At 42.1% G+C, this 27317-nt stretch overlaps 2 protein-coding genes across 8 annotated transcripts in view; one reads left to right on the top strand and one right to left on the bottom strand.

Moving 5' to 3' along the window:
- The window catches only part of baiap2b (BAR/IMD domain containing adaptor protein 2b), an 84718-nt gene that overhangs the window by 47564 nt on the left and 9837 nt on the right, over positions 1–27317 (top strand). For 5 of the 7 annotated variants that reach the window (XM_074620779.1, XM_074620781.1, XM_074620783.1 and 2 more), the window contains 9 exons: positions 4588–4649; positions 6384–6455; positions 8633–8770; positions 19279–19431; positions 22519–22755; positions 24289–24493; positions 25563–25764; positions 25909–25989; positions 26416–26581. In XM_074620779.1, coding sequence (XP_074476880.1) covers positions 4588–4649; positions 6384–6455; positions 8633–8770; positions 19279–19431; positions 22519–22755; positions 24289–24493; positions 25563–25764; positions 25909–25989; positions 26416–26581 — 1316 coding nt within the window. Of the gene's footprint in view, positions 1–4029; positions 4037–4587; positions 4650–6383; positions 6456–8632; positions 8771–19278; positions 19432–22518; positions 22756–24288; positions 24494–25562; positions 25765–25908; positions 25990–26415; positions 26582–27317 lie in introns of those variants that run through there. The other 2 variants (XM_074620786.1, XM_074620780.1) reach the window with 2 other exon arrangements.
- Positions 1–27317, bottom strand: part of cep131 (centrosomal protein 131) — a 213740-nt gene that overhangs the window by 10779 nt on the left and 175644 nt on the right. The window lies entirely within an intron of this gene.

Raw genomic sequence — 27317 nt, forward strand, 5'->3', positions numbered from 1 at the left:
TAAAGGCCTTAAGAGGGTGAAAAAAAAGTCCAGCTTGTGATTGTAGGGATGCCTGCTTCACTATCTATTTGGGAAACATTTTCGTGGGTGTCTTTAATTGATCCGGACCCGTGCACACTGGGCTCGGACAACAACAATGTGCTTTCCTTCCCTCTAAGCCTCAGATGTTGTGATCTGCTCTGATTACCGGTAAGCAGCTTAGTCCTGGCGGGTAGAAGTCCAGTATTTCACAACGCAAGGTGGAGAAGGTTTATGGATTAAACGGGTGCAATGAAACAAGAACATCCAGGAATTTGGGGATCTTCCAGATGATGACAAACTGATGCAGACCTGCACTCTGAGACTGCAGTTTCTCTTCTAGAGGAGTGTATTGATTTTTAAAGGATAATTCAGTTTTATCACAACTTGGAGCTCATCTTTGTAGTTTTGGCCGTCATGTCCAACTCTGCACCACATTAACTGCTGAAATCTGGGAACACAGAAAGTTAGATGGGCAGAGAACCACGAGCAGGTTTAAAAAAAATAAAATAAATGTTAGCTGAACTTATTTGGAAAGGAAAAGAAATATGAAGCGGTAAAATTGTGACCCAAACTGTCCGTTGTAAACATCCAACACATTTTGCAGAGCAACTTCCTGGTCCAACTTTGACCTAACGTGCTTGTAGTTGTGTTCAGTTTTTTTGCGCAATGAGGGATTTTTATCGACATTTCAGGTGCTCTCATTTTCAGTTTCACTTCCAAATAAAGTGGTTTAGATAATCTGGATTGACTGTTGGCTTGTTTAAGTGCCTTAAACTTGCATTCTTTCTAACAGCCAGCAGGGAGCGACTCCTCTGGTTACCTCAATAAACATTGTAAACATGAGTTTATGGTCTTAATCGTCATTTCTTATATACAGGCTTTTGAGTAAAACCAGGACCATACCATACAAATTTAAATCTATTCTGATATTATACTGTATATCATTGTAGGTTGTAGGTCAAGATAACATTTTGGTCGCCTAAAGATGTCTTATTCAGCATTCGGTTGTACTTAGCTCCACCCTATCGTGTCACTTCTGGTTGCTAAAAACCAAGATGGCCACGGCCAAAATGCTGAACTTAACTTAACAAGTAACGTTTAACATTTACTTCATGCTTTCCCTGATAACGGTAGTCTTACAAAGACTTGCCATTGACATCACGAGCACTGGCTGCTGCTTACATATGTATTTGAAGAAGAGATGAGATCATTGATCTGGATTATGGAGGCAGGACAGTAGGAGGGCATACTAACTGTTTAGAGATTTTATGAGTCAATGAAACTGAAAGTGTAAAAGTTAGGGGCAAAAATATGATTGTTTTTGCCTTGTTTGAATGTTTTGTCATAAGAATTTATATTATTTGTTTCGCATTATGACTTTTAACATTCAGAAATACTAACTTTAAAGGACCAGTGTGTTACATTTAGGGGGATCTACTGGCAGAAATGGAATATGATATTAATAAGTATGTTTTCTTTAGTGTATAATCACCTGAAAATAAGAATCGTTGTGTTTCCGTTCCCTTAGAGTGAGCTGTTTATATTTACATAGGGAGCGAGTCCTCTTCACGGAGACAGCCGCCATGTTTCTATGAGGGATATTCATGTTTTTGCGTCGCCCACCGTAGCGTAGAGTTATTTGAAAAAGGCTAAAACAAAATGAAAATAACAGAAATAAACATGGCTAAACAAATAAACATAAAAGGTAGTTAATTGAAACAACCTCCGCTCCCTGCTAATTAGTTATTTTCTGTAAACTAATATTATCTTGAATGTGTTTTTGTAAAGTACAGTTTTGTGATAGCCCTCTGGCTGAGATCAACATCTGTGTAATTGTGTGTGTGTGATGACAGTGTGTGTTTGGGTTCAGCCCAGTTGCCGTAGCTCGTCGTTGGCCGGCGGCCGTTTATTAATGGATGGGATGGAGGGTGTGTTGGACGCCCTCCAAGAATCAAAGAAGAATTGAAAGTACGAGCCGGTGCATTAATCTGCCTCACCGCTCCTAATGTCCCGTCCTGCGGCAGTCAGACACCTCTACAGCGTTGTTAAAGCTGCCACTGCATTTTCATAAGCAGATGGGTGGAGGGCGGGGGGGGGGGGGCGGCTGTAAGCTGGGATGGTTTTTGGAGACGAGGGCATTGTGATAAAGTCTGGATAAAAAGGCCTTCAGTTTCTTTGTCGTGCGGGTCAACAGACGTTTCCTACCCCAGATTAATCACACATTTTTTTATCTGTTCAAAATGTATCTTAAAGGGAGATTTGTCAAGTATTTAATACTCTTATCAACATGGGAGTGGACAAATATGCTGTTTTATCTCTGTAAAAGAGAGACTCTTGTGTACCCATAGAACCCATTTTCATTCACATATCTGGAGGTCAGAGGTCAAGGGACCACTTTGAAAATGGCCATGCCAGTTTTCCTCGACAAAATTTAGCAGAAGTTTGGAGAGTTATTTAACCTCCTTCCTGACAAGCTAGTATGGCATGGCTGGCCATCGCCATTTTCGGTTTTGGCTTTGCCATCTTGGTCTTTGGTGTTGCCATCTTGGTTTTTGGCGTTGTCATCTTGGTTTTTGGCGTTGTCATCTTGGTTTTTGGCGTTGCCATCTTGGTTTTTGGCGTTGTCATCTTGGTTTTTGGCGTTGTCATCTTGGTTTTTGGCATTGTCATCTTGGTTTTTGGCGTTGTCATCTTGGTTTTTGGTGTTGTCATCTTGGTTTTTGGCATTGTCATCTTGGTTTTTGGCGTTGTCATCTTGGTTTTTGGCGTCGTCATCTTGGTTTTTGGCGTCGTCATCTTGGTTTTTTGCCGTCACCATCTTGGTTTTCGTCCGTCTGTTTGTCCGTATGTCCGTATGCCATAGTTGGTACCGATGGATTCTTTAAGTTTCCTTGTTTCATATGATACCAGTGTCTTCACTTTAGCTTTAAAACTGAGCCTGCTGCAACCTAAAAACCGCAAGTTGCATTAATGCGTTAAAGAAATTAGTGGCGTTAAAATTAATTGACGTTAACACGTTATCGCGTAGCTCTGCTGCTGGGCGCTGGCGTTGCAATGGAACATATAATTGATTTCTTATCATTATACTGTATGTTCTTTGGTGAAGTACGAGCAGCAAAAGTTTAAGTCCAGTACTTAAGTACATATACACTTATTTCCTTCCCACCTCCTGCTCCTAAATCTTCTTCACCTGAGTCTCGTCTGCATGACCACAGCACTTCCATTAAGCCCAGTAATCCCATTCAGACAGCCCACTCCCTCTCTCTGTGTCCCCCATGATGACTGTCCACTGTCCAGTGTCCACAGGTCCACCAACACACCTCAGCGCTCTGTCATGTCAGCGCTGCAGCAACATCCATTATCTGATGTCAGCGTGCATTAGGCGGGAGGCAGATGAGGCCCGTTAATGCTTATTAGTGGACTCATTTACACTTAATTGGCTCTCAGAGCTGCAGCTGTATAATGTTTTACTGACTGTACCGAGGCCTGTTTACCAACTCATATATGTACTCTAGGTGTAGTGGAGCCTGGGTGATGGTTGCTTGACTCCCCTGCAATATTGCGACAGCCCTATTTGCATTTCTGTGTAATGTCTTGTTACTTATTGGCATATATATATATATATATTTATATATATATATATGGATGTATTGGTTGAACTCTACTCAGTCCAAATCTTTGTCACAGTTTTTAATCAAACCAAATCTGAGGTATCTTTGTCAAAGACATTTAAGATAAGAAAACAGAAAAACAATCTAATATTGGATGTTTTTTAACTTTGAAATGTGATGCTGATCTCATAGATGTTATTCTGCAGCCGGAGTGTAAACAGGGTCTGACTAACTGCCTGTCTGTGTGTGTTTTTCTGTGTGAAAACCTGTCGTGTGTCTCATTTTTCTCGGGGTAGTTTGATCTGTCACTGTCTCTCCAGGTCTCTATCCCTCTGTTCTTTGCTCAAACTAGATCTTTTTGTTCCTTTTTTTACAACGCATTGCATATTCAGAGGAGGCAGCATGTAGGTATCTTTAAAACGACACGCACCTCCCTGGCTGCATGAATCATCCTTTACTTTCTTTCTTCTTATTATTCTTTTGTGTTTTTAGCTTTTTAACTTCTCTCTGGGTTCTGCTTTTTTTGGTGTTATTTCCCCTGTCCTGTTGTAGTACAGCACATATGTCTTAAGATGAAATACTTGATCTGTTCCTGTGTAGTGTTGTAAGCTCTTGGTAATATGGAAATGGTTTCAGTATTTAAGATATTCAGTAGACTGCTTGATTAGCTCTTTGCTTTTTCATAATTCTGTCTGTGCTGCATATTTCTGTTGATTTTAATGAGTTTCGTCTGCTTTCGTCAGATGTTTCATCCTGTCCATCGTCTCCTCCTCCTCCCTCGACACCCTTCACCTGTCTCTCATCTCTTCTGTGTGGCTGCATGGTCTTTCCTTTTTGCACGATGTGTGTAGCTCTCTCTGACATTGGAAGGATTTAATATCCCTCTCTCTTCTCTCTCTCCCTCCCTCCCTTTTTTTTGTTTATCGTCTTTCTTCTCTTTGTCTTCTCTCTGCAGGGGAGGTGCTCTTTCAGATGGCTGAAGTGCACAGACAGATCCAGATCCAGCTTGAGGAGATGGTGAGCATGTGGTGATGGTGTTGCTAAAATCAGCACTTCTTAAGCCACGAGTCGGGAGCCAAACAGACTGTGGGCCTTTTGCTTTGGAGTCTCCACAAACAAGATATATTTTAATATTTAATACTCAGCGAGACACACTCTAGATACACACACAGACACACACTCTCACTGAGGAGCTTCTACTACTTTCTGAAGGCAGCAGCTTCACTTAATTACAGTTTGTTTACTCATCTTCTCATATGTAAATCGCCGCCATTACAGACAGAAAAAAAAAACATTTTTCAATTCGGTTCCCCGAAAGATTTTTATTTGAATCTTTCAAAGAGTAAATTGGCCAATTGTGGAAACCTGCAAAGTATTTTATTAAGGGTGTTTTAAATTGCACTTCATCTCATCGTTTTGGGTAATGGATGTTAATGATCCGAGGCAATTATTACGTACATTAGTATAATTTACAAATTAGGCCGTGAGCTGATGCTTATCTCTTATCCAGACAGATTGAGAATGAATGCAATAGTGACATTAAACACAAATATTCAAACTTTTGTAACACAGTTACAAACAAAGTTAACACAGACCTATGGACGACGGAGACTGCCAAAATAAAAAAAAATATTAAATGACTTGATAAATAAATAAATATGTCATTAAATGTAGCAAAAATAATATTAAAAATAAATGTAGCCATTAATTAATTGATAAAATGTGACATAAATTGATATTTCTGTTTTCATTTGCTTCTTAATTTATTTATCTTAGTATTAACTATTCTGTTTAATTTCCCTGTTTATTTATCTTTATATTTATTTGTATTAATTTTTAAATGTATTTATTTATTTTTTCCCTTATTTTTTATATTTATTTGTATATTATTGTTTGTAGTTATGAGTGTATTTATTGCCCCCTCATTTGTATGATGAGGCAGAGAACATAAATATAAAAAGATAAGTGCAAAAATAAATAAAGAAATGAATAAAGAAAACAAAAAGCAATAAAGAAGCAAATTAAAACAGAAACATCAATTTATGTCACATTTGATCAATTAATTAATGGCAACATTTATTTTTAATATTATTTTTGCTACATTTAATGACATATTTATTTATTTAGAGTCATTTAGAGTGGCATCGACTTGGTACCGAAGTATCGGTTCTCGTGACATCCCTAGTGGAGTTCCTGCTTTTTCAGCAAGTATCCTGCTGATAGTAGTTTAAGTCAATATTATGTTTCCCAACATGGATGATAAAAGAGAGACAAAGATAGTGGAGGTCATTAAGTGGGACAATAGATGTGTTTTGCTAAAACGTGTGTGTTAATGTATAAAATATGTTTTCCTTGGCAATATTTTACCACTGGTTCAACTTTGCTCACTCAACAACTACCAGCCCTGTCTTCTAAAAATGACGTTCCCATACAACTAAAATATGTTTACTAAAAGTTAAGTTGTATTGGAACGTAATTTTCTCGGAGACACACAAATAGTGGACATGCACAGAGACAGTAAATTGACTTTGGCATGCTTTTACATACCAGACATCCTCTCCTAATCCTCTGGGTGTGACGTTTCCGACAGCAAAACAAATACATCCCTTCAAGTCATTCTCACACCGCAACACTGACATTCCTGTGTGAAAATACTCCACCGTGGTTAAGCACAGAGCTACTTGAGGTTTAGTTAATCTTGTTTTTGTTGCATTGTTCTGAGGTTGTTGTGTGTTCCTGTGTGTCTTCCAGCTGAAGTCTTTCCACAACGAGCTGCTCACAGAGCTGGAGAAGAAGGTCGAGCTGGACGCGCGCTACCTGAACGTGAGTTTCCCTTTTTCACGTGCAGATACATAGACGCCCCGACTAAGCTGGTGTCTGTGTGTACAGTGACAAACCACAGAGTTCTGCTGAACCTTTTAACCACTTTTAGCTAGTTGTTTTGGTTTACAGCACATACTGTATACTGTTTGGTTCGGTCTCATCACCCTCATTTTCAGCAACAGCTGTTTTCAGCAAACAAGCTCTGTTTAACATTTGATCATAAATATAGCTGATAACTTTCTGTCTTAGAGAATAAGCTTTCGCTGGTATATTTTCCAAGTGATTCATGTAGAAACAACTCTTATATATATTGGTATTGGCTGTCAATCGACTAAAATATTTAATCACGCATTTTTTATCTGTTCAAAATGTACCTTAAAGGGAGATTTATCAAGTATTTAATACTCTTATCAACATGGGAGTGGACAAATATGCTGCTTTATGCAAATGTATGTATATATTTATTATTGTAAATCAATGAACAACACAAAACAATGACAGATATTGTCCAGAAACCCTCACAGGTACTGCATTTAGCATAAAACAATATGCTCCAATCATAACATGGCAAACTGCAGCCCAACAGGCAACAACAGCTGTCAGTGTGTCAGTGTGCTGACTTGACTATGACTTGCCCCAAACTGCATGTGATTATCATAAAGTGGGCATGTCTGTAAAGGGGAGACTCGTGGGTACCCATAGAACCCATTTACATTCACATATCTGGAGGTCAGAGGTCAAGGGACCCCTTTGAAAATGATCATGAGTTTTTCCTCGCTGAAATTGAGTGTAAGTTTGGAGCGTTATTTAACCTCCTTCACGACAAGCTAGATTGATTTTAATGTCTCTGTAGCTGATTTGCATTTGAACACATCAGAATATCTGGCTGTAATAATCTGAATGACCTTCATCGTGGAGCTTTCCAAACATGCCGTTACGTCCCCCGTCTCAAATGATGAAATGTTTCTGGGACTGATTCCAAACTCCTGATCAGCATAAATTAGTTAGTCTATTTTTTTTGCAAAACTCCTCATTTTCTCAGAATGAGTCACAAGGCAGAGTGGGAAGTAATTTATGTAACTTGCTGCAGTGGTTTGGATGAAAGCCGATGGGAAATTAAGGAGAGAGGTGTTCATTTAGTCTCTGATCTCAACATGCTTCACACTGTATTACCCATAACTCCCCTCTCTGGAGAGGCCGACCTGACGTGGTGTTGCATTCGAGGACATGGTGTGTCAGGTGCACGGTTACATAATGATGTTGTTGATGCTTTAAATACAGGCCACTAATTAGTTAGTAGTTAGTTAATAATTTAAGTTGAATTAAGTTTGAGTTTTTCTTCTTTATTGAAAAGATGTCCAGTAGTTTTTTAAATCATTTAGGGCTGTCAAAGTTAATGCGATAATAACGCGTTAATACAAATTTGTTTTAACGCCACTAATTTCTTTAAAGCATTAATGCAATCGATTTTCAGGAGGTACTAGTGGGCTCAGAGTGAAGATACTGGTATCATATGAACCTAGAAAACCTAAAGAATCCATCGGTTCCAACCATGTTATACTAGCTTGTCAAGAAGGAGGTTAAATAACGCTCCAAACTTGTGCTAAATTTTGTCGAGGAAAAACTGTCATGTCCATTTTCAAAGGGGTCCCTTGACCTCTGACCTCCAGATCAGTGAATGTAAATGGGTTCTATGGGTACCCACGAGTCTCCCCTTTACAGACATGCCCACTTTATGATAATCACATGCAGTTTGGGGCAAGTCATAGTCAAGTCAGCACACTGACACACTGACAGCTGTTGTTGCCTGTTGGGCTGCAGTTTGCCATGTTATGATTGGAGCATATTGTTTTATGCTAAATGCAGTACCTGTGAGGGTTTCTGGATCAATATCTGTCATTGATTTGTGTTGTTAATTGATTTACAATAATAAATATATACATACATTTGCATAAAGCAGCATATTTGTCCACTCCCATGTTGATAAGAGTATTAAATACTTGACAAATCTCCCTTTAAGGTACATTTTGAAGAGATAAAATATGTGCGATTTAAATATTTTAATGTAATTTAAACCTGAAGTAACTGATTTGTTTTGGCTTGGGGGGCAGCGGAAACAAATTGTGACTGCGAGCGCTGCGAACGCTGCCCTGCTGACTTTGTGCTGCCCCCCTCAGGCTGCGCTGAAGAAGTACCAGATGGAGCACAAGAGCAAAGGGGAGAGTCTGGAGAAGTGCCAGGCGGAGCTGAAGAAACTGCGCAGAAAGAGCCAGGGCAGCAAGCACCCGTCCAAGTATGGAGACAAGGAGATGCAGGTCAGTGTGTGTGTGTGTTTGTGTGTATTTGTGTGTGTGTGTGTGTGTGTGAATGCAGTGTGGATGTGTCTGCAGATGTGTGTGGGAGGCTGAAGTGTCAGATGTGTTGAATGGTGCAGTATATGTGGATCAATAATGAATGTGTGCTCTGTGGCTCACAGTGCATCCTCATGCCCAGCTGTATAAAAACACATAACATGGTTACCAGGGATGTGACGGTGAGGACATTTTCCCACCGGTTAATAAACTCGGTGTTGCAGATTACACCGGACATTTTACAAGAAAAGATGACGCTATATATGTGTAGAGCGCCGTCTTTGATCTTTAACATCGGATGGCGGTGTGTCTGGCCTCTCCGGTCCAGCTTTCTCTGCAGAAGCCACAGGTTTACACCCGGCGCCGCTCCGTCCTCCGCACGGAGATTACCTCATTAATGTTTTGGTCACCTCATAGCGTTGGTTTTAAATCCGAGATATTGCCAGATAAGCTCAATTGCTTTTGACTTTGACACCAAATCCTCCGCCATCGTCTCGTCGGTCAACTCTCTCTCTCGTCCCGTGTGTGAAATCTGACTCCTGCTGCTCTGAGCTGAGACTCCGTACGGAGCAGACACTTTCAGTTTGTAGCGTCCGTCGTCCGACCATGTGTTGATAACACGGCGCTGATACGCCAAAATGAACTAAATGTGTTTTATTTCTATAAAACAAGCAAAATGGCGGTGGGCAAGTAATGTAATTGCGGACTACCGCAGCCAGCCTACTGGTTACAGCAGCCAGCGCCAAGAACATGGTTTCAGCTAGGGCTGAATGCTTCGAAGCTTCGACCGTTGCTATGGTAATATACCTCCAAATCACTATTTGAAAGCTTCGTTTTTAATATTGTTTTATTTTTTTTATATATAAGTATGTAGTAATAGTTAATAGTTATTTTCAGATGGATATCGCTGTTTGTTGTGTGTAGACGTGTGAGTACAGTAGTGCAGCAGCGGCGCTGAAACAGAGGAGATGGAGACAGACAGAAGAACATGTCAGTCAGCTGCACCGTGAAGTTTCCAATACGTTCCAATATTTCTCAGCGAAGCTTCGAAGCCCAGAGAATGGTATTGAGGACAGCCCTAGTTTCAGCCCAGTATGTGGCGCAGACAATCTGCCAGTCAGCCTCTTGAGGAAACATTAGTTTCTCATCTCTTTATTTCAGCAGAGTTCGAGTCACCAAACAGACTTTTAGTAAACTCACGCTGACTCCTGGTTGTAGCACACGCTCCGCTCCTCGTACAGATGCTTTCCCCTCTCTCCTCCTGATGGGATTTGAGCTTCAGTGCGCCTGGTAATCCGTGACGGCGCTGATGGGATAGGACGTGCTGAGCTGAATGGGATGGGACCCCCGACCAAGCTCTTCGCTGTTTGGGTGCCAGTTTGCGAGGCTCCTCACGGGGAGAGAAATGGAGATGGAGAAAGTTCACCACTCAAACTCACTGCGGCAAAAACGATTCCAGAGATCTGAACTGTGATTGTTACCGAGTTGAAAATACAGCGAAATGTGTGCGGCAGTAATATAAAGGACAGCTGTGGACACGGACCATAACTCAGTGGTTTTCTTGCCTGAACTGCGGTCGTTTGCGTGGCGAACAAAGGATACGTGAAAACACTAAAACGCGTACTCATGAATGTCCCGTTTAATGTCGTGCTATTTATACGCCTTCCCGTGAGACCGGGTTGGGTCCTATAGACACAAATACACAATTCTAAAACACATACAGACAAAAGCAGCGTTACATAACATGACATACAGACAGCTGGCTCTCCCAACAACACCCCCCCAGCCTTCAGCTATTGTACAAGAAAACAATGACCTGGATAATAAATGAATTACAGCAGCACCCCTACGCTCACTCCTCCCTTTCCAAGACTGAAGTAACGTGAGCCGCCAAGTGCAAAATACCATCCATACCATAACTAGAATGGCACTCGGAGAGCGTAGACCTCCGCCCCCCTCTCCGTTCAGCTTGCGCCATCATCCACGTGTGTTTTTGTTTATGTTGAGATCAGCTGTACGTAGCGGAGCATCGTAAAACACTTCATTCAAACTGGACACAAACAAAATAAAACTCACCTAAACCGTCGTCGTTACTCTTTCCAACAATCACCAAGTGTGCTTTGGTTGAACTCGACTGTAATTTCACCGTGTTTAATGTGAAAAAACGCCAAATCTACAGTTCTTTCTCACCGCGGACGGCCAGCAGCTTCCAAACACACATCTCTCTGCTGTCAGAAGGAGGAAGAAGGCGGGTTCATGCGTCTTCAACGTGCCATCATTTACCCTGCGCATGTGTTATACCCTGTGGTCTTAATCCTCAGGCGGATCGGAATCCTAAAAAATATTCCTGAATCCGGATCATGATCCGGATCGCCACCAAAATTGAATGGATTGTTTATTGTGCAACACCCCACCACTCCAAAGAATTTCATTCAAATCCATCCCAGACTTTTGGAGTAATCCTGTTAACGAACAAACAAACAAACAAACAAACAAACATTACTCCGTGAATAGGACCCGATTCCTACGTAGATATAAACGGCTCATTCTAAGCTAACGAAAACACAACAGTTCATAGTTTCAGGTGATTATACGCTAATGAAAACATAGTTATGAATATTATATACCATTCTGCTACTAGATTGCTTCACTCTGTTCCTTTAAGTGTGTTATATAAAGATATATTTTTAAAAAACACTATAAAGAATCATTAAAAAGCTGTTCTGTAGAATGAAAGAATGCAACACAAACAGCGTTTAATCCACTCTTCCAAACTGTTTACATCTATTTCATTAGTCGCTGCGCTCCATTGCTGTTACATAACGTATTGTTTATGATATGTAGGGCAGGTGAACGGGGTCGAGTTGGTGTTCAGGTATCTGAGCGGAGGCGTGAGGAGACGGTGAGAGTCTCTGAGCCCCCGTCTGTAGGTGTTGTGGTGACACATGGTGGGCGTGCCCTCTTATGCAACCAGCACACAGGATGCTGCTGTTAGCTGCTGTCTGTCCAATCAGCTGCTCCTCTCCAATGAGAGGCTGAGAGAGAGAGGGAGAGTGTGTGTAATTATTTATGCTGAATGCTTGTGTGGGTGTGTGCATAATATCTGTGTAGTCGCTTATAAGATGATGATGATGATGGGCATTAAATCTGAACGGAAATGACAAAAACTAAATCGATTTTAGTCCGATTTTGACCTGAAATGTTCAGTTTATCCACAGTCTCCATTATTATTAAACAGCTGTTAACTACCGACCATGTATAGATGTGATATGATTACTATCTTTGTTGTTTGGCTTGGCTCATGTTAAACCCTTTTGTAAAACATGAACAACTTTATACAGAGAATGAATGACATAGAACTACCTTTTATTATTCAGATTTTCCAGTTTTCTGGTCCTCCCACGGGAAAATTAGAGTTTCAGAGTCTTCTCCTGCATTCTGGTGACTTTTAAAGACTGAAAATAACAAAATAATAAGAACACTGTAACCGCATTTTTATGTTAAATAGACCTACTTTTAATTTTACTTTTAGTTCTCAGGACAGAAAACAGAATAATTCTCCCCTCTGGCGAGAACTTGTGTGAATCTCTGGTATTAATATTTATCAGTTTTTATTCATTTTCTGCTCCTGCTTGAGTGAATACTCAGTTTTTATTCATTTTCTGCTCCTGCTTGAGTGAATACTCAAGCAGGAGCAGAAAATGAATAAAAACTGATAAATATTAATACCAGAGATTTCTCTTAGTTCTCTCCATTTCTCTCTCCGTCTCTCACTCACTGAAGGTCCTTTCAGACGCAACGCGACAACGACACCACTGAGCTCTGAAACCTGTTATTTCCAATGATTTGCTGCGCCCCACGGCGGCTTTTCGCCGCGTTGAGCAAAGCCCAACTTTGGGCGCTGCAACTGCGATGTGTCGGCCGCGAGCGTATACGCCGATCAGCCATAACATTAGGTCAGCACGGGCACCAGGACCGGTCTGCGGCTACGCTGCGATGCACTGTGTGTTCTAACACCTTTCTATCAGAACCAGCATTAACGTTTTTCAGCAGTTTGAGCTCCAGTAGCTCTTCTATTGGATCGGACAACACGGGCCAGCCTTCGCTCCCCATGTGCATCAATGAGCCTCGGGTCTGACCCTGTCGCCGGTTCACCGGTTTTCCTTCCTTGTGGCGAAAGCACAGTGACGGTTTTGGAGCAGCGAAGAAGAATTGATTTCCAGTTAACAAGTTGATTCTTGTCTGGGTTAATAAATGATGGTATCTGATCGGTGCATAGACTGCCGTACTCGCCGATACCCGATCCCAAATCTGGGGCAGTATCGGAGGCATTTCTGATACTGGTATCTGTATCGGAACATCTCTAACTAGACAGGTCATTAAACAAGCTCAAAAACCCCCGACAACATGTCTAACTCAACTCTACAGTAGAAGCAGTATAACACAGTAGGAGACTGTGTGGTTTTCACACCACGGTACGGTTTTAACTCATCATGGCAGCGCAGAGAAAACATAGTGTCGGAGGTTAAGGGCTAATTGTGCAGCACTTCCAGAGGCTGAGGCGGTCGGCCCCCGCGGCGCTCTGCAGGAGCAGCAGGGAAGGTAATTATTGTGTAATTGTTAGTGTTGCTTCGATGGATGGCTGGTGGAGCGTGAAAGGGGGCGACCGGGCCGGTCGTTACAGAAATCGATACGGATGGAGCTATGAGGAACATTCAGCCCCCAAAAGTCCTGCAGTTCCTCCTCTGGGCTTTAAAGAGCCAGTCTCAGCTCAGACACCAGGCCGCTACCTCGGCGCTCTTTACCTTCTACCTTTTTACGCCTTTACCTCCAGTAAGAAGGTTATTTTACATCCCTGTTTGTTTGCTAGTTAGCACAAAGTCTTGGTAGGAGTTCAGCTTGGTCAACGAACACAGGATTCATTTCTGGTGCTCAGTCAGACATTTTTTATAAAAGATGAGAAATATTTCTGCAGATCCAGTCTTTGTTGTGCCAGAGTAACTTTAATTTAACCTTTAACAAAACCAGAGCTTGTGCAGCCTTGGAAAAGATATGCACTCTGAGAACTGTCTGGTGTGTTAGCGTGTATGTGTGTTAGAGTGTGTTAGCGTGTTATGTACCTCCTGAGTAGCTGGTGTATGTACTGAGTGTAGCCAGATTCATGCTGGGCGTCATATTGGCCCTCATGGGAACCAGGCCTTGGCAGGAACAGGAGACTCCAGTGGTCGGCACCGTGAAGCTCGCAGCCAAACATAAAATGACAGATTTGCCTTTTTGAACATACAATATGCCGTTTTATATATATATATATATATATATATATATATATGACTATATACTAATGTACTTATGACAGATAATGTGTTTGTGTGGATGTATGAGGCTGTATACTCCACTGTCCAACTGTTAGTTAAAGTGATACAGCAAGACTAAAGATTAAAGTAGTCATCATTCACTCCTCCTGCTCGTGATTGATGTTGATATTAAAACTATAGGCGATGTGAGGTCACCCGTTTACTACGGTGTCCCTCGGGGCCCATAAAGCACTGAGCTGCTGCCTCTACAGTCTGATAAATCTCCCGGTACATTTGTGAGCGGAGCGTGAGCGGAGCGTGAGCGGAGCGTGAGCGGAGCGTGAGCGGCGCTCTGTGGCTTTAGATGATGCTAATGTAAAAGAAATCACTCTTCCTCCCTCCCACGTCCACTGCATCAGGTCCTGCACAATCCTCTTGTTGTTAATGTAATAAGAAAGAAGGGAGAATGCAGATTATCGTGTGGAAACGATAAAGATATTTCTCAGTGGGAAGCAACATTACGATTGATATTAACACTTAATTGCATCCGTTTGAGGTTCCCAACACGTGCAGAGTAGTAACACCAATCAAACACATTATTATCATCCCATCATGAGGAGGAAGTGGGAATTTCCTGCCTTGTGTGAAACGTGAGTGAATGCCACGTGAAAACACTTCCCGCCGGCCTACAGTACTCTGGTTTTCTGATTTCTGACACGTTTGTTTAGATGGGATGAGATCAGATGTCGTGAGATGAGCGCTGTGTTTGTGTTCCGAAGAGAACAACGAGGAGGGATGAGATGATTCACTCAAGAACACAAACAGGAAGCTCACTAGAGGAAAAGTCAGGAGATGAGTGTCACAATATGTCACAGCAATTCATCTTAGTTGTTCAGATATTTCAGTCTAGACCAAAGTGGTGGACAGATACTGAACGACATTGTCATCATGGTAAAGTAGATTATTAACCCTTTAACCCGGCCGCTATTCTGTCATTCAGAGTGAAGATACTGGTATCATCTGAAACTAGAAAACCTAAAGAATCCATCGGTACCAACCATGTCATACTAGCTTGTAAGGTAAGAGGCTAAATAACGCTCCAAACTTACACTCAATTTTGGCGAGGAAAAACTGTCATGGTCATTTTCAAAGGGGTCCCTTGACCTTTGACCTCCAGATCAGTGAATGTAAATGGGTTCTATAGGTACCCACGAGTCTCCCCTTTACAGACATACCCACTTTATGATAATCACATGCAGTTTGGGGCAAGTCATAGTCAAGTCAGCACACTGACACACTGACAGCTGTTGTTGCCTGTTGGGCTGCAGTTTGCCATGTTATGATTGGAGCATATTGTTTTATGCTAAATGCAGTACCTGTGAGGGTTTATGGACAATATCTGTCATTGTTTTGTGTTGTTAATTGATTTACAATAATAAATATATACATGCATTTGCATAAAGCAGCATGTTTGTCCACTCCCATGTTGATAAGAGTATTAAATACTTGACAAATCTCCCTTTAAGGTTCATTTTGAACAGATAAATGTGCGTTTAATCACGATTAAATGTTTTAATCGATTGACAGCCGTAGAAATAAGTCAATAAATCCTGGACACACTCAGCACACGTCTTAAATGCTGATTGCGCTCGCTGTCAGCAGAAACCAGGAGCAGCTTTTGGCCACGTTTTATATTTTGTGTGAAGAGGAGCTTCAGACGAAGAGCGGCTGATTGGCAGCAGTATGAAACGCTGGTTGGCATCTAATTAGGGCTCCATACATATCTGAGAGTGATCACATGTGAACGCCGCATACAGCAGGCCTGACGTATTAAAGCTACTTAAATAATAGAACAGGAACGGCTATGGTGGATTAATGTACTTTAATGTACATCAAAGAAGTGGTGCGCTCCGGGGATCTGTTATAAAACTGTGCTGTGCTCAGCTTACAGCAGGAACGTCCTATATACTATATACTCCTACACACACAGTGCCAGAACTAAGGAACAGTATTAACAGGATTCATGAGGTAATAGGAGATATACTGTATGGTAGACATGGCAGGATTAACCTGGGGAAATTGCTGTCCTGATGCATTTGCAGTCATATATATACATATATAAAATCACATATATTTAATTTTCTAAGTCATTTATTCAAGGAAAAAGGCCAAATGATTGAAGTTTCCAGCCTCTCAAATGTGAAAATTAGCTGATTTTCTGTTTTCTACATGTACATACAAGGGCTGTCAATCGATTACAATATGTAATCGCATGATGGTCCATAGTTAATCGTGATTAATCGCAAATTAAATGCACTTAACACATGCATTTTTTATCTAATACTATATCTAATATTTATATAATGTATGCAGAAATGCATAAAGAAATGTAAAAAGAAATGTGTGAAGAAAAGAATACAGACATGAATAAGATAATAAATAAATGAATAAATAAACACAAAAATAAATAAACACAAATGAGAGAAAATAAATAAATAAATGCTAAAATAAATATAAAATGTAGAAATTAATAAAAAATAAATAAATAAATAAAAAAGGCTAAATTAAATAGAAGAGTATTTATATGAATAATAGAAGCAAATTAAAACAGAAATTCCAATTTATGTCACATTTTATCAATTAATTAATGGATACATTTATTTTTAATATTATTTTTGCTACAAAAATGACATATTTATTTATTTATCTAGTCATTTATTTATTTATTAATTTATTTTGGCAGGTTCCGTCCTCCGTAGATTCCAGGTGAGGACGACTTAATGCTCGGGGCGAATGTTCCACTTTCTCGTCGTACCTCTGTGAGGTGTTTAGTTTCCGTGTCAGAGCTCTCAGCAGGTTTTTAATCATGAGGAATTCATAACACACACATGAACGTCAGGGTAAACCGCCTATTGACTTCCAATCCGTAGAATACACTCCTGACTGCACTCCGTCGTCCCCTCCCTCGTGTCACAGCCTGTCAGTCCCTCTGGTGATTAACTGCTCCCTCGCCGCCGCCCTGACCTCGCCACGCTGGTCTGAATCTGAGCAACACGGTCACTCGCTGTGTGTTTTTGTTGGCTGGCTGAAAGCCTCTCCACCTCCGCAGTTTCTATGATTCATAGGTGGCCTTCATCTTCCTCTGCTGCCGCTACGTTGGCCTGCCGCCATTTAATATTTCACTGTGGGTGATCGCTGCTCGTTCAGCCTTTGTGCGCCCACATGAAGGACCTCGTTCACTTCTCCGAAATTGTTCTTTTCCTGCTAAATTGACCACATTCTGGCAGATGGTTTCCATTTAGCTTCTCTTCCAGTTTTGATGCCCGTTAGGGTCAAACACAGGAGAGCAAGAGACAACGAGAGGTTTGAGGTGCGACACTGTGGCTCCTCCATGTGGCTCGTCAGTATATCAGCCGTGTTCCCACCAGGGAAACAGAGAGACTGTATAGGAGAGAGATGAACGATGAATACGCCCCAAATCCCGGGTCAGAACCAAAAACAGAAGCTTTGAAATGAGCCTTTAAGACCAAATATCAATTAATGGCACATTTTTTATCTGTTCAAAATGTACCTTAAAGGGAGATTTATCAAGTATTTAATACTCTTATCAATATGGGAGTGGGCAAATATGCTGCTTTATGCAAATGTATGTATATATTTATGATTGGAAATCAATTAACAACACAAAACAATGACAGATATTGATCCAGAAACCCTCACAGGTACTGCATTTAGCATAAAACAATATGCTCCAATCATAACATGGCAAACTGCAGCCCAACAGGCAACAACAGCTGTCAGTGTGTCAGTGTGCTGACTTGACTATGACTTGCCCCAAACTGCATGTGATTATCATAAAGTGGGCATGTCTGTAAAGGGGAGACTCGTGGGTACCCATAGAAACCATTCACTGATCTGGAGGTCAGAGGTCAAGGGACCCCTTTGAAAACGGACGTGACAGTTTTTCCTCGACAAAATTTAGCGTAAGTTTGGAGCGTTATTTAACCTCCTACTTGGTACCAATGGAGTCTTCAGGTTTTCTAGTTTCATATGATGTCAGTATCTTCATTCTAACTTTAAGACTTAGTCCACTACAACCTCCGAAAGATCGATTTGTATCAATGCGTTAAAGAAATTAGTGGCGTTAAAACTTTTTTAGGTGTATTTTCCTGAATGGACTGTGCCATTATAAACTAAATCAGGCGTCATACATCACAATCCTGACATATAAAAAGCAGACAAATTGTGCTTTCATTGCTTTGAAAGTCAAATCGCTCGCTTTGCATTTTTAAAATGTCACATTACACATCAGACCTGAAAACCACGAATTAGAACAAAAGAAGTCAAATAGATGCGATCGTAGATGTGTCTGTTATGTGGGGACTGGTGTTTCGCTCTGCAGTATAAACTCGCTCACCCTTTTGGCTGCGTCTGGCTTTTATACCTCTACTCCTTCAACAACTCAGCCCACTGAGTCCTCTTAGAGCTTGAACTGAGGCACAGGACATCTCCATCAAACAAGTGGAACCACTCATCCACATCCAGCATCACCTTGACACACAGAGGCAGCAGCATCATGTGGCGAACCCCACTTTGTCCTCAGGTTCACTTACATAACTGAAAGCATTTGAAGATTCCTGAATAAAGTGAGATTCTCAGAGCGCCAGACAGAGCGAGGTGTAAATGACCGTGACGGCGTTGTTTGCAGAGAAAGTACGCAGCCTACGCACCGTCATAAAAGACTGGCTGGTCGAATTAACACCAGTTCTGCTGAAGGCTAAAGTCCACATGCAGAAAGCAAACCGGTTTCAGCGAGATGTGATTTTTAAATTGCCGGCTCTAGTTACCTAACGCTGAGCTGTAATCACCGCCACATATTAAGCATAACCAGACGTGCTAATTAGGTAATTCATTGAGCTAATTCATGCATTAATTATCACATATTTCTGCCTCGACAACATACTTATCCAACACATCAAAAAAGGAATGTATTAAAAAGAGTAATCTGTAGTTTTCTATCTACAAATCTCCCTTTAAGGTACATTTTGAACAGATAAAACATGTACGATGGTGCTATATTAGATAAACTTCCTTACCTATCAGAACAGTGAGATAATGTCCTAATAAGGACATGGCAGCATGTTTTTTTAACGCCACCTTTTCCCTTCTGTCCCGCAGTACGTGGAGGCCATCAGTAATAAGCAGACCGAGCTGGACAACTACATCGCTGAGGGCTACAAGAACGCTCTGTCCGAGGAGAGGAGGAGGTACTGCTTCCTGGTGGACCGCCAGTGTGCCGTGGCCAAGAACAGCAGCGTCTACCACAGCAAGGTGAGAAGGAACGGCTTCGGCCAACAGCTGTTCATGTGTTGGTGACGTCACAGTTTTCCACATTAAAAGATGTCTAGGTTAAATTAGTTTTTTTAGACATTTAAATTATATATATATTTATTGTTTCAACAGCATTTCCTTGATCTATTTTCGTTGTGTTGGTAAACATTTATATATAGCAATTTAAAAGCCATATTTATCCCAGTTTGAACGTCGTCATCGAAGCATCTTTTAACCACCGAGTCATTGCTTTACTCAGGGAGATCCTGGGAAATCACCTCTTGTTTTATTGAAGCTAGTCTGGGCTCTGTGGAATATCCTTTATTAAAGATGATTTGATTAGTTGGAACTTCATTGGTCCCAGGGAAAGTGTGTTATTGCAGAAACTCTAGAGCCAGTTGTTGTTGTAGAGTAGCGTGCTCGTGGTACATGTCCACAGTCTATGTAGCCGTGCAATGCATTCTGGTAGCATGGCGGCGCGATTCGAGAGACGGGGAGTCATGTTGGCTGCTCCATATTCAAATCAGGGGCGTCCAACGCGACTCCCCGCCTCTGGAAACTCCCTAGAAACTTTTAAACTAACCGTTGTCGATCTAAAATAAAGACAGATTCAGCAGCTGCACGGCTTATTTCTCATAAAATGTTCTCAGGAACACATTTCGGTGAACTATGTTCGTGATATAAGAGCAGAAAGTTTCCAATCAGCCGCCATGTTGGTTCCGGATTTGAAAGCTGGGAGCAGCGGCCCACGAGGGAAAGCGTTCGTCCAATCAGGTGCCTTGTTTCTAGTGGCAGCGCATCAAGCGTCCAATGCTTGGAAGCGAGGCGATCCCTCGCGTACCATTAGAGTGAGTGATGAAGCATGAGAGAGGCGGTGGCGACGGGAGTGAGTAACGTTATGGATTCCGGCCCAAGCAGAAAAAGTTATCAGAGTTTGGTTTGTCCGTTCTGGGCTACTGTAGAAACATGGAGGCCGACTCCGTGGAGAGGACCCGCTACCTACGTAGATATATAAAGAAAACGTACTTATTAATATTATATTCCATTTCTGCTAATAAATCTCCATAAATATTACACACTGGTCCTTTAAAACTACGACATGTTGCCTTGTTCCCATCTGTCTCTCTCAATCACGTCACGTTCTGTATTTATTCGTCCGTTTCATTCAGGAAATAGTTTTCCGCTATCGTGTCTCGGCTTTTCACGTGCAGCCGGGAGATCACTCGTCAGGAGTTTCATATCATCCAAGAAACTACTAATAAGAGAAGCATCTCCTCTTCACCCCTTCACACTGGGGACACGTGAGGTGGTAAAGAGGAGTGAGTGGGTGAGGTGGGGAGGCAGCGGGAGAGAGAGAAGATGACCTACTTCTTGCGAGAACACTTGGTTCACTGACTGTGTGGGTGTGAAAGTGTCTGAATGAGTGATTGATAGACGGAGCACAAACTGCTGATGTGTTGATGCATAAACAGCAGAAAAAGATTTAATTAGTCTTAAACTCGGCTGTGAAGTACAGTTGAGTCTTGAATATATATTTAGTAGAGATTATGGCTGTATAGTGGCGAGATACGTATCATGATACCGGGGTAGCAATTCAATTTATTGCGTTTTAAAAAAAATCGAATTTAAGGAAAACGGTCAAAAAACATGCAGCTTTTTGAATGCAATATAAATGTGTTATTTTCTCTTATCCTAAAAATGATGTGTTTGAATATTTCTGCATACTGGGGTCCCTAAACAGTCTCTGAATTACATAAATTGGGTATCACCGTAAAGCTGAGACTCTTGTGGATCCAATGAGCCCGACTGTATTCATGTGTGATGATGTTAGTCCCCATAGGAGACATTTTACATAGTGATTTTTTTTGCTCAGCTTTTATACATATGGTGTGTCTTTATACCAGTTTTGCTAAAATTAGAATCGCGATACATCGCCTTGCTTACAGTGTCGCAATATATTGAATCGTAACCCCTGTATCGTGATCGTATCGCCAGATTCTTGCCAATACACAGCGCTATCACTCATTATAGTCTAATGTACGTTAGCATGGAGGTCTGGAGGAAATAATCTGGTGATTTAAAGCTCTCTTTACTTTCTGGGAACATTTGACAAATTGGCAAACCTCCCACTCGCTGTCAGAGAGCGCTTCTCCGGCGCTGCGGATGGCGAAGCAGGAACGAAGGAAAAACAGCCACCGTCTGCTAGTTGATTTTATCATCACACTGGTAAAGACGGCCCACCTACGCTCTACCTTAGCTATCGGAGAGGGCTGACTGAGGTCATGGTGACTCATCACACTTCTACCTGCAGCAAAAAACACTGAGAAAGCTGCACGCACATAGAAAACACATGGAGGGGGCATCCCAAATCTATTAATCTAACCTGAACGGAACAATAATTTAACTGTGACAGAGGAATCATTATCTTATTTCAGTTGGAGCATGAATCCCCAAATGACTTGATGCTCACTCTGCTGGTATGAATGTGTTGTTGCTGTACTTTAATATCAGTGTTAATTTATTGGTTCATCCCGCCCACACCCTGACACCTGACGCTCCTCCAGCCCACGTACACTCAGCGGGGCCAGACAACCTCAGAGCCTCGCTGTGTTTATCCTCCACAACAAGCCTGGTGGAGTTAAAACTGTTTGAGCAGCATCTACCCCATATTCATGGATTCCCTCATTTATTCACCGACGACGAAATGCAAATGAGACGTAGCTTTTATGTAACTGTGCTGCTGGATAATGTATGGAGGGAATGTAACTCATCTCTGAGAGCTCAGCTTCTGAGAGCTTCTCAAATGAGTGAGGAGGACTCTCTCATCCTTCTTCTCATCTCTCGTGGCCTGCATCTCCTCCATGTTCCTCGCCTTCTCCTTTCATGCTTCTGCTTGTATGAATAATGTGATGCCATGTTGATGTAGCAGCATTACCTCCAGAGGGTAACTGTATTTCTAATCCTGTTTTTCTGGGCACATCTGAAGGATTTATTAGCAATGTGAGGAAAAAAATACATGTACAATACTGTGTTTTGAAAACAAGCATCAACCTCTCTCTTCCTTCTTTCCTTCTTTCTTTCTTTCAGGGGAAAGAGCTTTTGTCCCAGAAGATCCCCGTGTGGCAGCAGGCGTGCGCCGAGCCCAACAAACTGCCAGATCGTGCCATGTTCCTGGCCCAGCAGATGAGTGGCGTAGCGGGCGCCATGGTCCCCAGTGGTCATCATCCAGGCATGCCCATCTCCGAGCCCATCCCCGGTGCTAAACCACTGCCGGTACCTCCAGAGCTGGCGGCCCTCAGGGCCAGTGGGGGCATGGGACAGCAGGTCGGTTCCTCTACTACTACCTTTTAATTCATCATTTATTCTACCTGAGACCTGTGCAGTATTTATAGACATTTTATTAGGGTTTTTATTTGTTCAAAATGTACCTTAAAGGGAGATTTGTCAAGTATTTAATCCTCTTATCAACATGGGAGTGGGCAAATATGCTGCTTTATGCAAATGAATTTATACATCTATTATTGGAAATCATATTAGCAACACAAAACAATGACAGATATTGTCCAGAAACCCTCACAGCTACTGCATTTAGCATAAAACAATATGCTCAAATCATAACATGGCAAACTGCAGCCCAACAGGCATATATATCTGGAGGTCAGAGGTCAAGGGACCCCTTTGAAAATGGACATGACAGTTTTTCCTCTCCAAAATATAGTGCAAGTTTGGAGCATTATTTAACCGTCTTTCACGATAAGCTATTATGACATGGTTGGTACCGATGGATTCATTAAGTTTTCTAGTTTCATATGATACTAGTACTTCACTTTAGCTTTAAAACTGAGCTAAACAGCTTCAACCTTAAAATTGCAAGTTGCGTTAATGTGTCAAAGAAGAATAATGTCCGTTTAGGGCTTCTGTATTTGTCAAATGCAGTACGCCAAAAATACCAGGATATCCTACTGCATCCCTTTGCATTTTGTAGTTTGTAAGCCAGCACGCTGTCTGTGCAGACTGAGCACAGACAGATGACAGCCTGAAGATGACCGCTCACTGACAGAAGGCACCGGATATATGAGCAAGAGGGTCAAAGTTCAAGGCGCAATGTCACAATGAAGTCGTACGTTTCAGTTGTATGTACACTGAATGCAGCAGTATGTACTTTGTAAGAGCAGCTGCAGTACGGACTAAAGTAAAAAGAACAAGTATGAAATTTGGAACGCCAGAATGTCTTCTGTTAGCAAATGTACCCGCTTTACAAACATGTTTTCAGTCTCACGGTCTAAAACTCAACTAAGATAGAAGCTCAAGTGCACACACACACACACACACACAAACACCGGTAAGTGGTGTCTAATGAGACCCTTAATAAGGACCAGGAATGTGTCGAGGGCTGTTGCATCATGGGGGGAATCTCAACGCATCCTCAGAAAACTCTTATGAATGCAAATGAACTCGTTAGCGCGCCATGCTAATTAGCTTGTTGCACAGAAGAGGTTTAAATTCCTCTCGTCCTCAGCCCCTGCTGCAGCCCCCCCCCCCCCCCCCCCCGCTACTGAAAACAGAACAACTTCCAAGATTTACATGAAAGACTGCCTCAGTTCGAGTTTTTAATTAAAACCGCGGCGCAAATTCATTAAATCCACTTTGAAACTGGTTGCCGTCTCCCAGTAGTCATTCCATATGTTTATCTTTAAAGCAACATATACTCAAATGTAGTCTTTTCATTAAGCAGCACTTCCTGACCCAGATCCTCTCCACCTCCTTCATTATTATTAATGAGCTGCCGGATGTTATATAACGGCTTCGGGTGACTTTGTTTTAATTGCCTGTATGCTAATTTCACGGTCTCGGCAGAGGCTGATGGGAGGCGTTGAAGGAGGGATGGCGGTGATGAACGGCACGGCGGGCGCTCACGGAGGGGACGACTACCAGCAGTGGATGGAGGGCAAGGTGGCCCAGGGCAAGCCCTCGCCGCAGACCCAGAGGCACGGAGGCGAGGTCTACTCCAACACCCTGCCTGTACGCAAGGTCGCCCCGGCCAAGAGCAAGACCACACTGAGTAAGGACACACACTGTACTAATGTGGAAGGATGAAGGTGGCATAAGAACATTTTAATCAAACCAGTTAGCTTTAACTTGGCATTCGGTATGCAAATGTATTCTATTAGGTTGTGTGTTCCTTGAAAAGTATCACTGCATCTCAAGGAAAACAGCCATTAAAGAGCTAATGGAACACATCCGCCTGGATGTCTCACACAACCTGTGGAGTTTTATTAAAAAACAGGCCAAAGCAGGCGGGAATAGACGGAGATGTGATATTAAAAATGAGATGGAGAGACGATGAGTAAAAATAGATATCGGACAGGTTTCACAAAAAACTGAGTCATTTGTAATATCAGAAGAGAGAGCTGTTGTGCATCTTTTGTTTTGTTTTGTTCATCAACAACCTTTTTTTCCACGACTGAGACGAGACGATGACGAGACGGCACCGACGTCATTAAACACTATCGTTGGCGATATCAAACATGAAATATCGTTGATGAAAAAAGACTAAAATGTAGTTTAAAAACATAAAAACTCTTTATTTTTGTCACTTTTCATCTTCTCTTCCTCTCTCTCTTCCTCTCTCTCTCTGTCACTCTCTCTCTCTCTCTGTCTCTGTCCTTGTTTCAATCTCGACAATTGTGCTACTATAATGCATCAAGTTGGCGGTGTTTGGTCGGGATCTGGTGGTTGAGTAACGCATATTTTTACATGTTGGGCGGCGGATTGGCTCTCACCACGCATCATTAATGAGCTCAGTCTGTCAGGAGGACTCAAACTAACAGCGAAGCTGCATTCTTAGTCTTTCAACCTGTGTTTGTTATCAGATAATGATGATCATGATAATAAGTTTGACTAAAATGACAGAAATGTTTAATATAATATGATGACTAAACAGGACTAAGATTAAATTAAAATAAATGGCTGACAAAATTAAGAGAGAGAATATTTTGACTAAAATCAAACGACTTTTCGGCGACTCAAACTGTGAAGGATGAAAATGACTAAAATGTGACTAAACCTAAAAAGCATTTTTGTCTAAAGATTAAGATTAAATCTAAAATACCTCCCGTTGTCTCTGCCAGCAGAGACCCGTACGCTGCCCCGGTCCAGCTCCATGGCGGCGGGGCTGGAGAAGAACGGGAGGACTCGAGTCCAGGCCATCTTCTCCCACGCGGCCGGTGACAACAGCACCCTGCTCAGCTTCTTCGAGGGCGATGTGATCACCCTGCTGGTCCCCGAGGCCCGGGACGGGTGGCACTACGGAGAGAACGAGAAGACGAGGATGTGAGTTTTTATTTGACTTCAGTGTTTTCAGGCTGACTGATTATTGTTATTTGGTAGAAAACAGTTTTCGATGAGCCTAAAAAAGTTATTAGTTTTTTTGTACGTCTAATATCTGGTGTCCCCCCCCCCCTTCACCTCTTCCAGGCGTGGCTGGTTTCCCTTCTCCTACACCCGGGTGATCCATGAAGCTGACGCCAACTCCATGAGGCAACTTCGAGTACACAAGTATGTTTTTAATTTTGTCCTAAAAGTGAAAGTCATTACTTCAGAAAACATGAATCAGCTGAATGTTGTGTGATTGCTGATGTATTTGTTTTGTAAGCATATTTTTGATTTATGTAGTTTGTTATATTATTTGAGGTTAATAGAGTGCTGCAGGAAAGAGTCCTAAATCCTGGAAATGAGTTAGCATTTTAGCACTTCCTGTTTCCTTCGTCTGGAAGTCACAGACTTGATTGGACACTGATTGGCCCGACAGCTTGTGAGTTGTAAAACCTTCCAATGAAAACAGAGTGCTACAGCCCTCTGACGGCTCTCCTGCACATCTTCCTCATAAACACCCCCAGGCTAAAGTATTTGTTCCTGATTGGCCGCCTGGGGGACAACATGTTTACTGTTTCCTCATTTTCTGCCCACCTTGTGTGTTTCCAGCCTCCACGGGAAGAGCAGCAGCACGGGCAACCTTCTAGAGAGAGAAGACATTGCTCTCCCCGTCCCTGATTACGGCATCCACTCCCATATGGCGGCACAGAGCGCTGCGGCGCTGCATGGCAGACAACAACGCCCCTACAGCGTGGCGGTGCCAGGCTTCTCACAGGTGGGGGGGTCTGAAAAACAAGCACACAAACACACACACACACACACACACACACACACACTGGCATCTACCCACACACACGCGCGAGTTCACACGTGACACATGAGCTGAGCCTCGCACCAAACCTGGCAAAGATCTGCACTCGTCTGTCTCAGAAAGTTGTGAGGCAGCTTCTCCCTACGTGTTGCTGACCTGAGATACACTACAGGCTGTCTCTTCTAGGGATGCTAATAATCAACTCTAGTTAACTGATTATTAACCGTTAACCGACAAGATTAGTGCGTCGAATGCAACGAAAATGTTTTCAGAAGTAGATTTTGGTGGATTGGAGGCAGAAAACAAGGAACCAATCAGGTGCATCAACGAGAGGGAACGTCACCGCTTGAACGGCCAGGTGAGTCAAAGAGTACAGAAGCAAAGAGACGAAAACTCCTGTGTCCTCTGAGTTTTGCTCAGTTTTTAATAAATTATGAATATATATATTTTGTAACTGTTTCTTAATGTCGTATAGCGGTTAAACGGTTAATTATTAGCATCCCTAGTTTCTTCCTTTACCAGCTCTCAGACAACGCCCTCCTACATTAGCTCATATAGACGCACAAATCAGTTCTCCTTCGCTTCCCATGTTCCTGTTTACTGGAGGTCGAGTGTAAGATGCAACGCAGATCGGAGAAGTTTCTCTGTGTGCGCCCGGCTGCCTCGGTCTCTGAGGGGAAGCACTTCTGACAGGCGTCGG

This window comes from Sebastes fasciatus, chromosome 20 (genome assembly GCF_043250625.1).
Source record: "Sebastes fasciatus isolate fSebFas1 chromosome 20, fSebFas1.pri, whole genome shotgun sequence".
NCBI lineage: Eukaryota > Metazoa > Chordata > Actinopteri > Perciformes > Sebastidae > Sebastes > Sebastes fasciatus.